The following is a 14203-nucleotide window of genomic DNA, read 5'->3' as shown; positions in this document are numbered from 1 at the left end:
TCGGGCTCCCCTCCTCTTCCTCACCCCATCCCCAACTTCCTCCAGCCCGGGCACAGGCGGGGCCAGCAGAGCGGAGGCCACGCCCCCGCCCCCTGGCACGCCCCCCGGGGCTAGTGGCGGCGGCGGCGGCGGCGCCGGTCCCACTCTGCCGGAGCCGCCACCATGACGGACCGTTCCGCCTTCGACACCAATGTCATCACCATGACCCGCTTCGTGATGGAGGAAGGCAGGCGGGCGAAAGGCACCGGGGAGTTCACACAGCTCCTCAACTCTCTCTGCACAGCCATCAAAGCCATCTCCACCGCCGTCCGCAAAGCGGGCATCGCCAACCTGTGAGTGCCGGGGTGTCGGCGGGAGGTGGCGCGCCGGTAGCATCCCGCATCCCGCATCCCTCCCCGCATCCCCGCGGGTGCAGAGGATCCTGCCGCCTCCGGGGTGGTGGGGATGGGGATGGTGGGGGTCATCCGACAGGCGTGCGAAGGGGGTTGCATCCGCCCACCCACTTGCATTGAGCTGTAACTAACTCGTTTAGCATCTTGGACTCTTGATTTACTCAAGTGAAATGGGTCCTGTGACTTTTTAATAATATAAGGCATGCAGTCTTTGACAGATGTCTGCTGCTAACAGACCTTCATGCAAACCTTCGGCAGGTTTTGTCGTTGACCAAACGAACAGACTAAAAGACAAAGTCTGTCAGCGTGTGGGTGATTTTTTTGCTTATTGTAGTCAGTAGCTTAATATCAAAGCGACATTTTATGCTATGAGGCATTTACTCAAATTCAGTGGTGTTTTTTTGTTTTTGTTTTTTTTTTTTTTTCATATTGCATCGTAGCAACTTGAGTTTCTCTATGAAGGTTTGGTTGTCTTAGGTATTTAGAAAAAGCACTGGTTAGGAACAGTAGTGTCTGTAGTCAGCCAGTCAGAGGGGAGTTGCTCTGGAAATGCATCAGAGGGAAATTAGAGCTCTTGAAATGTTAAGTGACTGCAACTGGTCTTAGGTAACTAACCCCCCTAAGTATTTCACATATGATAAGCCTAATTGTATGCTGATCAGGGCTTTAGACATGGGTTGTTTCATTATTGAATGGAAAATGTAGTACAGAAAAAATGAATTTGCCTCTACAAACCCTGTAGTGGAAAATGTAAGTGAAAGGTGTCTGGCAACACAAAGTAATATTTATTACAAAATGTATCAAAAAGCTGAAAAAAATGATGACTGAAGTTAGTAATATGGAAGTAATTGTAAGAGAGAATAAAAATCCTCCCTTTATGTATGTTTGAACTATTTTCACTGTTTTGACTTCAGACTTTATACAACGGTGGTATTTTTTTAATCATTATGTGCTAGCCTTTTCATGTCCCTCCTACGTCTCTCAGTAAAGACCAGGATTTCCCATCTGCGACCAGATTTGTAACAGTCCCAAGTTCCCATTCTTTATGCATCCTGCGTGTGTGTTTGTTGCCAGCTACCGCAGGTTCGATACCTGTGCTGATAGCCTTGCCCTGTGATCCCACACACTGGATTTAACTCTCCACCAGTGCTGGGGTAGCCAGCTTCAGGCTTGCGAGCTTCCCCGAGCAGTACATCTCCCACTGTGAGGCTGTGTTTTATAGCTTGTGGTGGAATTTTGCATGGCTGTTAGGGAATGTGAACAAGCAGGGATTGCTGCGGCCCGGTTCTTTGGATTGTCCTCAGTTTCAGCTGTATTTGCAGTGTTGCTCAGCAGTGGAGGTGCAGAAAGCTGGGGAAGCCACAGTCCCTTCCCAGCTTCAGGCTCCATGCAGGACACCCTGCTGATCCCTCCCAGAAGTCCCCAACAGATGATGTGTGAGAGCTGTAGCTGATGGCTGTGTGGAGTTTTTGCTCTGAGGATGAGGATCTGTGCCTCCATTCACAAGCATAGTGTTCAAAGTACATGTTTTCTAAAAGCATTTTCACACTTGCAGAAAAATGCTCAAGCCACTGTAGCAGAGAAACAGAGAATTATGCCAGGCGTTTTTCTTTGTCTCATGCCGTAAGCTGAAGAAATGCAGTACATTCCTAAAGTAGTGTTCAATGTTATTACAAAACCCCTGAAATGCCAGTATTCAGCCTTGTAACTGAAGTATGTAAGACTCATCTGAATGTGTGCAAAGCTGGCTCTTGTTTTTTTCTTCTAAGAGCTAAAATTCTGTTTTGTATGCTTTTGAAATCACCTATCGCAAGTTCTCCTGGTACTTCCTGATGCCAGATGGTTTGATTCTGATTAGCTCGCAGGATTTGTATTTCACATTTGTATTTCGCAGTTTTATTCTCAAGGAAATGTTTCCATGTAAAATCAAAACTGAAAACATTGAACCATAAAAATCTTGATTTATCTGTGAGCAAAGTGTTTCTACTGCAATTTGTACATCATATGGCTAACCAGGAGCAAATTACACGCAGAAGTTATAGCGTAACTGGTGTTGTCACATTCATTGTTACTTTTTAGGTGTAAGTTTTCTAATGAAGTTTTAGTTTTTAGCGTATGCAGCTATATCAGAGCCTAGGATTCAGGGACAGTATTTAGGTCTTAAAGTCAAGAGATTGTTAAATAACACAATTATTTTAATTCACCCTTCACAGCCAGAGTTTGTCATAGTTTACAGACTGTTGAAAGATTATTCCCTGTTTTGTGTTCCTCACAGTGTCTTCTAGATTTGCCGCCACAGCTAAGGTTAGCAGGTATCAGCAGGGATCCACCACACATTAAATAAAAAACAGGCTTAGAGAACTGAGATATTATCCAAAAGTGCTGTTTGTTTTACAAGCATAAAGTTGCCAGAAACAGGGCACTTTGGAAGACGTAGTGTCCTGTTCTCACAAAATGCTCTCTCTTGCCATTGCTCTAGCTATGGAATTGCTGGGTCTACCAACGTGACAGGAGATCAAGTAAAGAAGTTGGACATCCTTTCCAATGACCTGGTGATTAACATGCTCAAGTCATCCTTCAGTACATGTGTTATTGTGTCAGAAGAAAACAAAGATGCTGTGATAGTGGAAACTGAAAAACGGGTTAGTAGCTTTAAAGGTTTAAAGCTTTAAGGTTTCTGTTATTTCTGCTCTCAAGATTGATGTTTGTTGTTTTAAATGTTTTTCTCTGTTGTTCCTCCCCACCTTTTTTTTCCCCCCACTTTTTCCTAATTGTGGAGGAAACATTCCTTGTTTGTCCCATCTGATCTCTGGAACTATGCTCTGAGTCAGTGAAGCCCTTTTGTAAAGTAGCTTTGTCAGCAGGACACTGAGGAGCTGTTCTGTACAGGTCAAATCTCAAGTTCTTTAATTCATGTAAATTCTCTTTGAAGCCTGTGAAAGACTTAACATCAATGAAACAAAAATAATTTTTAATTACTTATTATTTATTATAATTTCTATTCACAAGTCTGCATGCACTTGTTGAGTGATAATTCTTTTTTCCTGCCTAGTACTTTCGTGTGATATTGTAAAAATCTGAGTAAAAATTTAGTGAAAGCAAACAGCTAAAATGTGATTTGGAAAGTATAATAATGTTTGCTTTGTCAAAGCAGTTCTCTCTCTCCATGTTGAGAAATCTTCAAAATTGATTTTATAGGCATTGGATGAACAAAGATTGCTGTAGATCTGAATATGATTTTAGATCCTCAAAAGTCACTGAGGGAGGCTCAGCATTAATGCTTTTCTAAATTAAATGTGAGCTAATATGGTGTTTTTATCAGAATTCCTACCCAGAATTCCCACCTCCAGAGCAGAGCTTTGCTGGACTTAAATAAGATTCTGGCACACAGGGTGAAATCAAAGAAAGAGCAAAGAAACACTTAGTATTGTTAACACATGATTATTAAAATGACTTTGGATAAAATAAGGGGAAAACAAGCTATTTGAAAGGTACAGTTGATTCAGCTGTTTTCCTTGTGTTGGCAATTTCCTGTACCTACAGGAATTCTTAATACAATAAGAGGCAGGAGCCATTCTTTGTTTGCAGGGGGAACCCCTAAAAAAGCAGGATAGGACCACAGACTGGTTAAGGTAATTTCTGCCTACCTATTCATTCAGAGCACAGATAAAGTGAAATGTATAGTTTATAAATGTCAGGTGTTAAAGGCCTTTTTAATGTCCCTGATTATTGTTCTGTGTGAAAAAGGCTGATCTTCATTTGTCTTCTTCCTTGTAATTCAGAAAGCCATTTTGTTAGAGACAAGAAATTGTAGCCTAAATGGTAGCTATTACCAGACCTCTGATCAAAATAGTTTGGCATTAATTAGATAGATGAAGCTAAACTGATCATTAAAAAAAATATTATTTTTTTAATATTAAAAATTGTGTAGGAATACTTCACCTTCCCTGTGTCATCATCTGTTACTTGCTTTGAAGATTTTGCAGCTTCTGCTGTGGGACAAATCGCACAGTTGTAATCAAGAATGAAATCTGGGCCAAATGATTTTTAACATTTTCATTCAGTTCCTTCATAATATATAAAAGACTTTCAGTTTATATTGCTTAGAAAGTCTCTAGAAAATTTACTTACTGATGTATTTTTATTTAGGGGAAGTGGGTTAATACTGTCACTAACGTAGCTCTCTCTTTTGTGTTTTCTAGGGTAAATACATAGTCTGCATAGACCCTCTAGATGGCTCATCGAACATTGACTGTCTTGTTTCCATTGGGACCATCTTTGCCATCTATAGAAAGGTAAAATGCTTTCATGTGGGATAGGAAATTGTGTACCTTTTGATGAAATATAATTGCATGTGAAAACTTGAAATCTAATTAAACTTGTTTGTGAAAGAGACTCTCAAGACCAGCTTTAAGTTACATCTGCTGTTTTACAGTCACTTGTATAAAACATTTGTGAGGGATTTGCATTAGTCGCTTAAAAAACGAGGTATCTGTATGTACATAGAAGCCTGGCTGATATTTAATTCCTGCCAAAGGAATTACCACTTACAAACAAATCAGGTGTTAGTGTTGAGACAAATGTCATCTGGTTGTCATCCACTTAAGGAATGCACTTTCAGGTTTTCTTGTTCTCTGTACTAATAGTCCTGTTAGCCTGAGGACAGGCTTCAAACACAAACCAGAGCTGAAACATGGCATGTGCATTTGAAGTGTCTAATTCACTCTGAAAGGCAGAAACCTTGTCTGAAGGAGCTTGAAATGCTGGACTTACATGTCACAAGAGGAGGGGAAAAGTCAGATAAAACACACCCAACTGTCCATTTTAATCATCTTTTGTATGATGTCATACATCCCAAAGCAACTATTTTAAACTTCATTTTTGTGTGAAACAAAAGAAAACAAAAAAATCCCAAGTACTTTGATGAGCTGTGAACTCCATGAGTCATGTTTCATTGCTTGCTTTGCAACTGTGCCTCGGGGTTTTCCTTCCAACTGTGTTCATCATCACCTACAAGTCTATATTATCTCCTTAATCCTTTCCTGTTTCCTGCATTCCAACTAGGTTTATACACGAGCATTTCCAGATCAATTTGTTTGTCTTCTCTGTATGATTTGTATTAGTGCATCCAGTAGGAATCTCAGTTGTGGATTGTGGAAGCATTTGTGTTACTTTATGCATGGACATGGAGAAGACCCTCCCTACCCTGGATAGTGCAGTTATGTACCAGCTATAGAAATGAAGTAAAGTTGACTATGCTCCTTCTTTTTCTAGGTGTCCCCTGATGAACCATCTGGGAAGGATGCTTTACAACCTGGTCGTAATCTTGTGGCAGCTGGTTATGCTCTCTATGGGAGTGCCACAATGCTGGTACTGGCCACTTCTGCTGGAGGTGTCAACTGTTTCATGCTGGATCCGGTAAGAATGTCTATCATTTTTTTTTCCTTATTAGGAATAACAAGGTATTGTATATAAAAACTGTTCCCCCCCACAAAAAAAAAAAAAAAAAAAAAAAAAAAAAAAGGGAACAAGGAAGCATTTTTCAAGCTAATGTGGAGAAACCAAGTAGACAATAACCGACCAGCAGTCATGTCAAGAGATTTTTGCATTCTGCCTGCCCGCTGCAGCGGTGCTATGTGTGATTCAACAACGGAAGACAGCCAAGTCAGTGAAGCAAATATACCACGTGTGCCAGATCATGTGATATTTAAAATGATCTGTTTTCTGCAATGCAGAATGCCCTTTAAGACTTATTTCAGAGAGTCACAGAAAGGTCAGGATTGGAAAGGACCTCTGGCGATCATCTAGTCTGACCCCCTGCTAAAGCAGGTTCACCTAGAGCAGACTGCACAGGATCACATCCAGGTGCATTTTGAGTGTCTCCAGAGCAGAAGACTCCACAACCTCTCTGGACAGCCTGTCCCAGTGCTCTGTCACCCTCAAAGTGAAGATCCTTTCCTCATATTCAGATGGAGCTTCCTGTGTTTGTGCCCATTGCCCCTTGTCCTGTTGCTGGGCACGACTGGAAAGAGCCTGGCCCTGTCTTCTTGGCATTCACCCTGAAGATATTTCCATGCATTAACAAGATCCCCTCCCAGTCTTCCCCAGCTCTTCCCCAGGCTGCACAGGCCCAGCTCTCCCAGCCTTGCCTTGTAAGGGAGACGCTTCAGCCCCCTCATCTCCCTGTTACTCCTCCGCTGGCCCCTCTCCAGTCGCTCCCTGTCTCTCCTGAACTGGGGAGCCCAGCGCTGGGCACAGCACTCCAGGTGCGGCCTCACCAGGGCAGAGCAGAGGGGCAGGACACCCCCCTCCACCCGCTGGCCACGCTCCTCCTGATGCAGCCCACGCTGGCAGCGGCCTCCTTGCCCACCGGGGCACACTGCCGGCCCACGGGCCACTCGGTGTCCTCCAGGCCTCCCAGGTCCTTCCCCGCAGAGCTGCCTGCCAGCAGGTCAGCCCCAGCCTGTGCTGGTGCGTGGGGTCGCTGCCCCCCGGCGCAGGACCCTACCCCCGCCTTTGCTGAGCTTCATGACGCCCCCCCCGCCCCACTGCCCAGCCTGCCCGGGCCCCGCTGAACGGCAGCGCAGCCTCCGGGGTATCAGCCGCCCTCCCAGCGCTGCACCACCAGCAAACTGGCTGCGGGCACGCTCTGCCCCTTCACCCAGGGCGCTGGTGGGTGGGCTGAGCAGGACGGGACCCGGTGCTGAGCCCCGGGGCACAGCGCTGGCTGCGGGCCCCCAGCTGGGCTGCGCCGCTGGTCACAGCCCTCTGGGCTCTGCCATCAGCCAGGTCTCAGCCCACCGCCCTGCCCACGCGCCCAGCCCACCCGGCCTGCGCTCACCTGGGGCGGCTGTGGGAGACAGGGTTGAAAGCCTTGCTGAGTCAAGGTAGACAACATCCACCACTGTCCTCTCATCTACCCAGCCAGTCATTCCATCATAGAAAGCTATCAGGCTGGTCAGGCATGATTTCCCCTTGGCAAATCCATGTTAACTACTCCTGATAACCTTCTTTTCCTCCACATGCTTAGAGATGACCACCAGGATGAGCTGTTCCCTCACCTTCCAAGGGTGGGGGTGAAGCTGACTGGCCTGTAGTTGCCTGGGTCCTCCTTCTTGCTCCTTTTGAAGACTGGAGTGACACTGGCTTTCCTCCAGTCCTCAGGCATCTCTCCTGGCCTCCATGACCTTTCAAAGATGATGGAGATTGACTTAGCAATAAAATCTGCCAGCTCCCTCAGCAATTGGGGGACATCCCATCGGGGCCCATGGATTTGTGTTTTCCTTAATGCTAGAACCATAGTAAGCCAGAGAAGCAGAAATATTTAACCTTCTTCTGTATTTTCAGATCCCACCATGATGTGTAAAACAGTAAGTAATGTGTGTGCATGCATTTGACATTCTAGCACACATTGACTGTATGAGTTTTAAAGTAAAAGTCATATTGATCATAGCAGAAAGTTTGCTTTAATGACCCTTTTTTTGTAGTAAGTTAGTCAGGTGCTGCCACGTGCCGGTATTAATTTTTTAGAACCTACCAGTGGTCAGGCAGCAGGAAATAGAACTTGGTGCTCCCTGTTAACTAACAGCTTAGGTAGCTGCATGTATTTTTGTCTATATTTGGATAGCAGATTTGACTTTGAGCATGCTTGCATGTTATTTTGGTTATTTTTAGCACTTGGAAATGTATTTTAGTGAAAACTAAACACAGCAGCCCTCAGCCCTCAGCTACTCAGATTGGCTCTCTTCACTCCGTGCTTCCAGTTAGCTCCAGCTAAGATCAACTGGAATTTATTAATATCTACATTTATTTGAAGTGTTTGTGCATTGCTTCAATTGGCACTCTCAGTTTCCAAACTCCTCAGAGCTGTACTTTTGTTGTAAGTCTAGAAAAAGAATGAAGTGCTAAATAGATTTACAGGCAACAGCATCTTTTGGCACAGAAAAGTGAGAGAGCTGGGAATGGTAGTATGAAGAAGCTTGCCTGACCCCAGGATTCATGGTCTGTCTGTGTTTTATGGATCAATGGAACATTTCACATCTGGACTGCAAATATGACTTTTCATAGGTACTGAATTATTAAAGAAAGTGGCAGCAGTAGTTAATTTTTCATACATCATGTGTATGTTTGGGTTTTGCCTTAGTTTATAAATAAATGAGCAATTAATGTTAACAAATTGTTTTTCTTTCATACTGTTAGGCAATTGGAGAATTCATTTTGGTGGATAGGGATGTGAAAATCAAAAAGAAGGGAAATATCTACAGTCTCAATGAAGGCTATGCTAAATACTTTGATCCTGCAGTCACAGAGTATCTCAAGAAGAAGAAGTTCCCTGAGGTAAACGATCCTGTTTCAGGAAACTTTCTGATGACAAACAACATTCATAATTTCCAACTTCATGATCAATCACTGTCTCATGCACTGTTCAAAGCTTGTTTACTGGGCATTTGGTAGTCCAACTAGAGAGAAGGTCTCATCTGGTAATCAACCTGTATGTGTCTGAGTAGATGGAGACCTGAGTGCGGATGGCAGTGGATCCTTGCTAGGTGGTAACACAAGCTGGGTCCTGGGGGGGGCCTCTCACTTGAAAATTAGCATAGTCTCGCTTTGTGGTCATGCAGCTTCCTGATGTCAGGAGGCCTAAAGCTGTAAGGAGTGCCTGTAAAAATGTCTGTTCTCATGCCTTGCACCTGTCGTCACTGGAGTTATTATGTTGACAATGAAGTGTAAACATTTACTATTGTTAAGTGTTCATGCCCTTTCTTGAATTCCTGCAAAGACTGGTATTTTCATCTGGCTTCTTGCCAGGCTTAAGGTGTTGTATATTTAGATATTAAGATGCACTCTCTGCAGTATAATAAGGAAATCATATCAGTAGTCAGCTATTAACTTTTTCTTACCCAAAAAGTTGTAGAAGCTGGCAAAAATGGGTAGAAGTAGGAAAGACTGCTTCTTTTGCTCCTTGATAATTTTTTCTGCTACAAAGAAAGAAACCCAACATCAATTCCTAGCACTTGATCTTTTTGCTACTAGAAATGCAGTATTTTCCAAGGGTTAGAGCACTAATGGAGTGCTGGGATGCATTTCCTGTTGGCACCACCACTCATCTATTCTGAAATCTTCTGACGGTCCTTTTCCTTGGATTTTCCCAATTAGAAAATTCAGAGGAAACGGAAATTTTCTCCAAAACTACTTGGAATATTTTCAATGAAGCACCATATGGAGGAATTAGATGGTGAGACCACTAAGGGAGGGAAGGGGGGGAAAATACATATATTAACCTGATGTGGTGGAAAGTTACATGTATTTAAATGTCTTTTTGTAGGATGGCAGTTCACCATATGGCGGGAGGTACATAGGATCTATGGTGGCTGATGTGCATCGCACACTGGTGTATGGAGGAATTTTTCTGTATCCTGCTAACTCAAAAAGTCCCAAAGGAAAGGTAAACCTGAATAAGACAAATTATATAAAATACTACATTACCTAGATATTTCACTATCACAGATCAGTGTTTTGATTGCAGAACGTGTTTTATAACTTGGTAGCTTGCACTTCTGGTGTGTGGGTATGGTCACCTTTGCACGCTGTCACAAGTGACAGCAACCTGTTGTCAGACACCTATTTTAGTGCTGCTGCTAGCCTATTTCAACTTTACTGACTTCTCTTTATCCCCAGACATATTCGGATTCTGGAATGTACCGGGGGATATGCTGTTCAAACAGGCTTCTCTGTACCATCTGAGGCCAAACCGTGCTGGCCCCAACCAAGTGAAACATTACAAAGCAAACAACTTACAATACCCTGAGATTCCTATTACAAGCCAGTATGTAAGAAGCCTAATTCTAGTGCACCCCTTCTGAGGAGCTCTGCCAAAAAGAAAACCATCTGCATCTTGTAGTTGATAACACTGCCTCATCTGAAGGAGCTATGCTTGGCTGCCTGTGCCACAACAACAGTCAGTCAGGGAAGATCACACACTTACAGGCTGACAAGGGGACTGTTTATTCAGCAAAGACCTTTCATCTGTTTTGTAATTGTCTGTAAATTATTGCTTCAGGTTGCAGATAAGATGCAGTTATTCATTAGAAAAACCTAATGGCACACTCAGGGCCAGTGTTTTTCTTTCTTTTCACACAGGTCTACGTGGTCTGCTGCCTTGTTAAAGGTTGTGTCTTACATATGAGTTTATCTCTGTGTAAAGAGCACAATGCAAATATGAGCTATGGAGAAAGCACTCAAACTGGACAAATCCAGCATTCACTGTGCTTTGTTTAAAAGAAAAATGCAGACAATTTTGTTCTTGGGTCAAAGTTTATATAAGATACAGAGTACTTGGAGCGTTGACTGTTTTTAAATCAAACACCAAATGTATTTACATTTCATGATTCCCAGCATTGCCTGGGCTGACCATTGCCATTTTGATTTTTGTCTTCTAGCTGAGACTGCTTTACGAATGCAATCCTATGGCTTTTGTTATTGAGAAGGCCGGGGGAATAGCAACAACTGGTCATCAACCAATACTAGATATAGTGCCTGAGGATATCCACCAAAGAGTGCCTATTGTCTTGGGATCTCATGATGATGTGAAGGAATACCTCGAGATAGTCAAGAAGCATTCAGCTAAGTAAAGAAGGCTTGCTGGAGTCATTGTGCAGATGGGAAGAAATGCCTTAGAGCTGAACCAAAGACCATACTGTAGTAGCGCAAGAGTGAACTGTCCGACTTCTGTAGCAAGAGAGCAAATGAGCTATGTTTTCATAAATTTTTTTTAAAAATGAAATATTGTGCAATCACATTGTGCAATGAAAGGCATTAAAAGAAGCATTAAAAGTAAATGCAAGGGAAAAACACGTTTGCGTTTCTATTTCTCAGTTGCGATTACACAAAAGCCACTGTGCTACAAGGAAACACTGTGTTGCATTCAGTAATTAAGGGAAGACTCAACTTTCTCAGATAAGCTACAGACTATTGCCAGAATACCTGACTGTGCTCTTCTAAAAATTTCAGGGGGAAGACTCAGCAGCCTTTTAAAGTGAGTGAACCTTCCTAGACCAGTCTCTAGTTCTTTGGTAATGAATATAAATGCTCATGTGGACACCTTCACATGCTGTTTTTAGGTCACAGAAGTTAGTCACCATACTTCAGTCTGGTCTTATTCTGACTGAGAATTAGCATTTGTGAAACATGTACATTAGGGTATGTTAATTCTGACACATATTGTTAACATTGCCAGTTGGCACTCTATCAGATCCAGTTACACAAGGATGGAAAACAACATTTTGGAGGTGGATATTGAATTGGATAGGGAGCATGTGTAGTCAGCTTGGTACCATTCTGCTGTGATGATCTGGCTGTCTTTGCCAGAAATTAACCTGCTTTACTGATGAAAAAAATGAACCTGTGTGTTGCTAGCAATACCCACCAGGTGTTCTTTGTGTTATTCTGGGAGTGTGCATTACCGTGGAAAAGAACTCTGCTGTGCAAGCAAAATTAAGTTGTGAAGAATTCCCACAAAGCATGCTGACAATTAATATGCTGATTCAGAGTATGCTGCTAGGAACACGACTTTAGTGCTTGGGAGCTAGATGGGTTGTCCACCTCTCTGGGTACAGTTTATGGCCCTGGCTCACAAGCTCTTTGCTTCAGTCCAAGTCTGCAAAGCTTGGACATTTCTCACTGCCCACCTACCTTCACCACACTCAACCCAAGGGGCACATTGATGTTGCTTTTGGGTAGGCTGCCACTGAACGTTCACCCAAGCCATGGTCTGGGAGCCCCTGTCTATGGGAGTAAACCTGCCTCCCTGAGCGTTTTGCATCCATCAGTGCAGATAGCCTGTCTGAGCTGGGTTCTTGTAAAAATGGAAGAAAAGAGTGTGGGGGAACGTAGAGGCCATGGTGTGAAGGCATGCTCTGTGAGAGCTCACACACAAAATACCTGGGGGCCTTTGTTCTGCTGCAGGTTGTGTCTGGGCCGTTTGGGAGGTGTATTGGCAAACCTTGGATGGGTGTATGTATGCATCTGTTCTCCAGAGTGACAGGGGACAAGGCATTTTGGGCAGGGACTGAATGGCCTGGTTTCTGCTGAAAATGCTGTTTCTGGTAAGGCTTTGTTAGTGAAGAAAGCGCTTTCAGGGACCTTAGCCCTTAAAGGATTTGGACAGTCCTGGAAATCTCCACTGAGCTCTCCTGCTTGTGGGCTTGCTTTTCACACCGTGAGGGTTTCAGCCTTGCCCTGCAGGGACGTGGCTCCTCTGTACGCCAAACTGTGCTCTGGGAAACAAGCAGACCATGGCTTAAGTATTTTGCCTGATACACGCCTGCAGAATCAGGCAGCTCATGATCAGTGACCATGAGGTATGCTTGCTAATTTCTGATTAACACCCCTCTGGGAGAAGGCTCAGACCCACATCTCCCAGCGAGGTGCCCTTGTTGCCTGTCTGGGGATTAGACTGGAAGGAGAGGGGCTACTTCCCTGGCCATGGCTCTGTGCCATGATGTGGAGAGGAATTCATGTGACTGGACAGCCAGTGGGACAGCCGCCATGTGCTGGGGAACTCCTGTGCCCCAGGCTTTTCTTCACAGGCTGCTCTTTCTTGTGCTAGAATCAGTGCTGCTTCCTCTGCTTCTTCACATGAGCAGCTGACCACTGGGATATGGCCGTGCTCTTGCTTTTGTAAAAGAGAAAAATATGCAATCCTTGCACCTGTTTTTCCATTCATTGTGATTTGGAAAGAAACAGCAAGTCTCTCTCAATTTTGATGAGGAGTGACTGGAGGTTCCTACCTTGCACACTGAAACACTTCCCAAAGGCATTGCATATTCCTGTCCTGAGAATTTCCTTACTTGCTGGCTCTGGCACATACCCCACAGCCCTTTAAAGGGCTCCAAGCTCACTGAATCATCTAGAGCAGGCAGCACGCTAAGAAGGACTCTAAAACTCTTTGAGGTTCTGAATGCTGCTTCTAGAGGAAAAAGCATAACTGTTGTCATGTACAACTTTTTTTAGATCCTTAAGCTTTTAATTCAACCTGTGCCCAGAGCCATAGCTGGACACAATCTTTTGTTTCCTACAGTGAGCAGAAGGTAGAAGCCCTTACAGCTTTTTTCTGGCTTTCCATGTATCAGTTTGAACTACAGTGCCTCACTAGTCTGTTGGCACAACTTGACCATCAGTATCCACAGCAACGATTTTTGTCTAGTTACAGTAATTCCTTGGCTGTATTGTGCCCTCTACCTCTTCAGGAATCCCTGGGCTGCATAGATCTATTTTTAAGACACTACATTGGCAGCAGATAAAGGTTATAGAATGAAAGGCAATACTGTCCATGTTTGCTAGGTCATTTCCAGTGTTTTGGTTTTGCCTGGAGGCTGACATTTTATAGTCAGCATTTTTCACATTGTGAGCTGGGGTTTTTTTTCTATATCTGTAATGCGTAAGCCTACATTTGAGCAGCATCCCTATGTAGCCACCAGTGGCGTGAACTATTCAGCAATCTCCCTCCACAGCCCCCTTTCCAGAGCTCACCCTGTGCATCAACATGGGGTGGGAGAGTTGGTTTGTCACAACATCCACCTTCAGCCCCCATTGCAGTATTACCCACTGCCTTCCTCAGAGGCTGAACTGTGGCATTTGGTGAAAGGTCGCTGGCTCCAATTTCAGCCGGCACCATCCAAGTGACTAACATTTCAAATCAGTTAGAAAAGGTGTCACCTTTAAGGCACAGGACTAGCCTATATGCCAGTGGAAGCATGAATCACCTCTGAGAGCTCTTCTATAATCTCTATATTAGAGGGCAAATCTCCCTT

The 14203-nt window shown here is 43.9% G+C and overlaps 1 protein-coding gene across 1 annotated transcript; it reads left to right on the top strand.

The window, feature by feature from the left end:
- The first annotated feature begins 85 nt into the window (after positions 1-85).
- On the top strand, positions 86-11245 carry LOC308057071 (fructose-1,6-bisphosphatase 1). The gene is made up of 7 exons (XM_080373248.1): positions 86-332; positions 2872-3034; positions 4595-4687; positions 5667-5810; positions 8592-8729; positions 9718-9837; positions 10832-11245. Exons 1-7 carry the CDS (start codon positions 163-165, stop codon positions 11021-11023), a joined length of 1020 nt encoding a protein of 339 aa, XP_080229374.1. The 5' UTR covers positions 86-162; the 3' UTR covers positions 11024-11245.
- The last annotated feature ends 2958 nt before the right edge of the window (positions 11246-14203 follow it).

The sequence above is a fragment of the Falco punctatus genome, assembly GCF_963210335.1.
Source record: "Falco punctatus genome assembly, chromosome: Z".
Taxonomy (NCBI): Eukaryota; Metazoa; Chordata; class Aves; order Falconiformes; family Falconidae; genus Falco; species Falco punctatus.
Note: the sequence above shows the minus strand (reverse complement) of the source record. Positions and strands in the feature narration are given on the sequence as shown.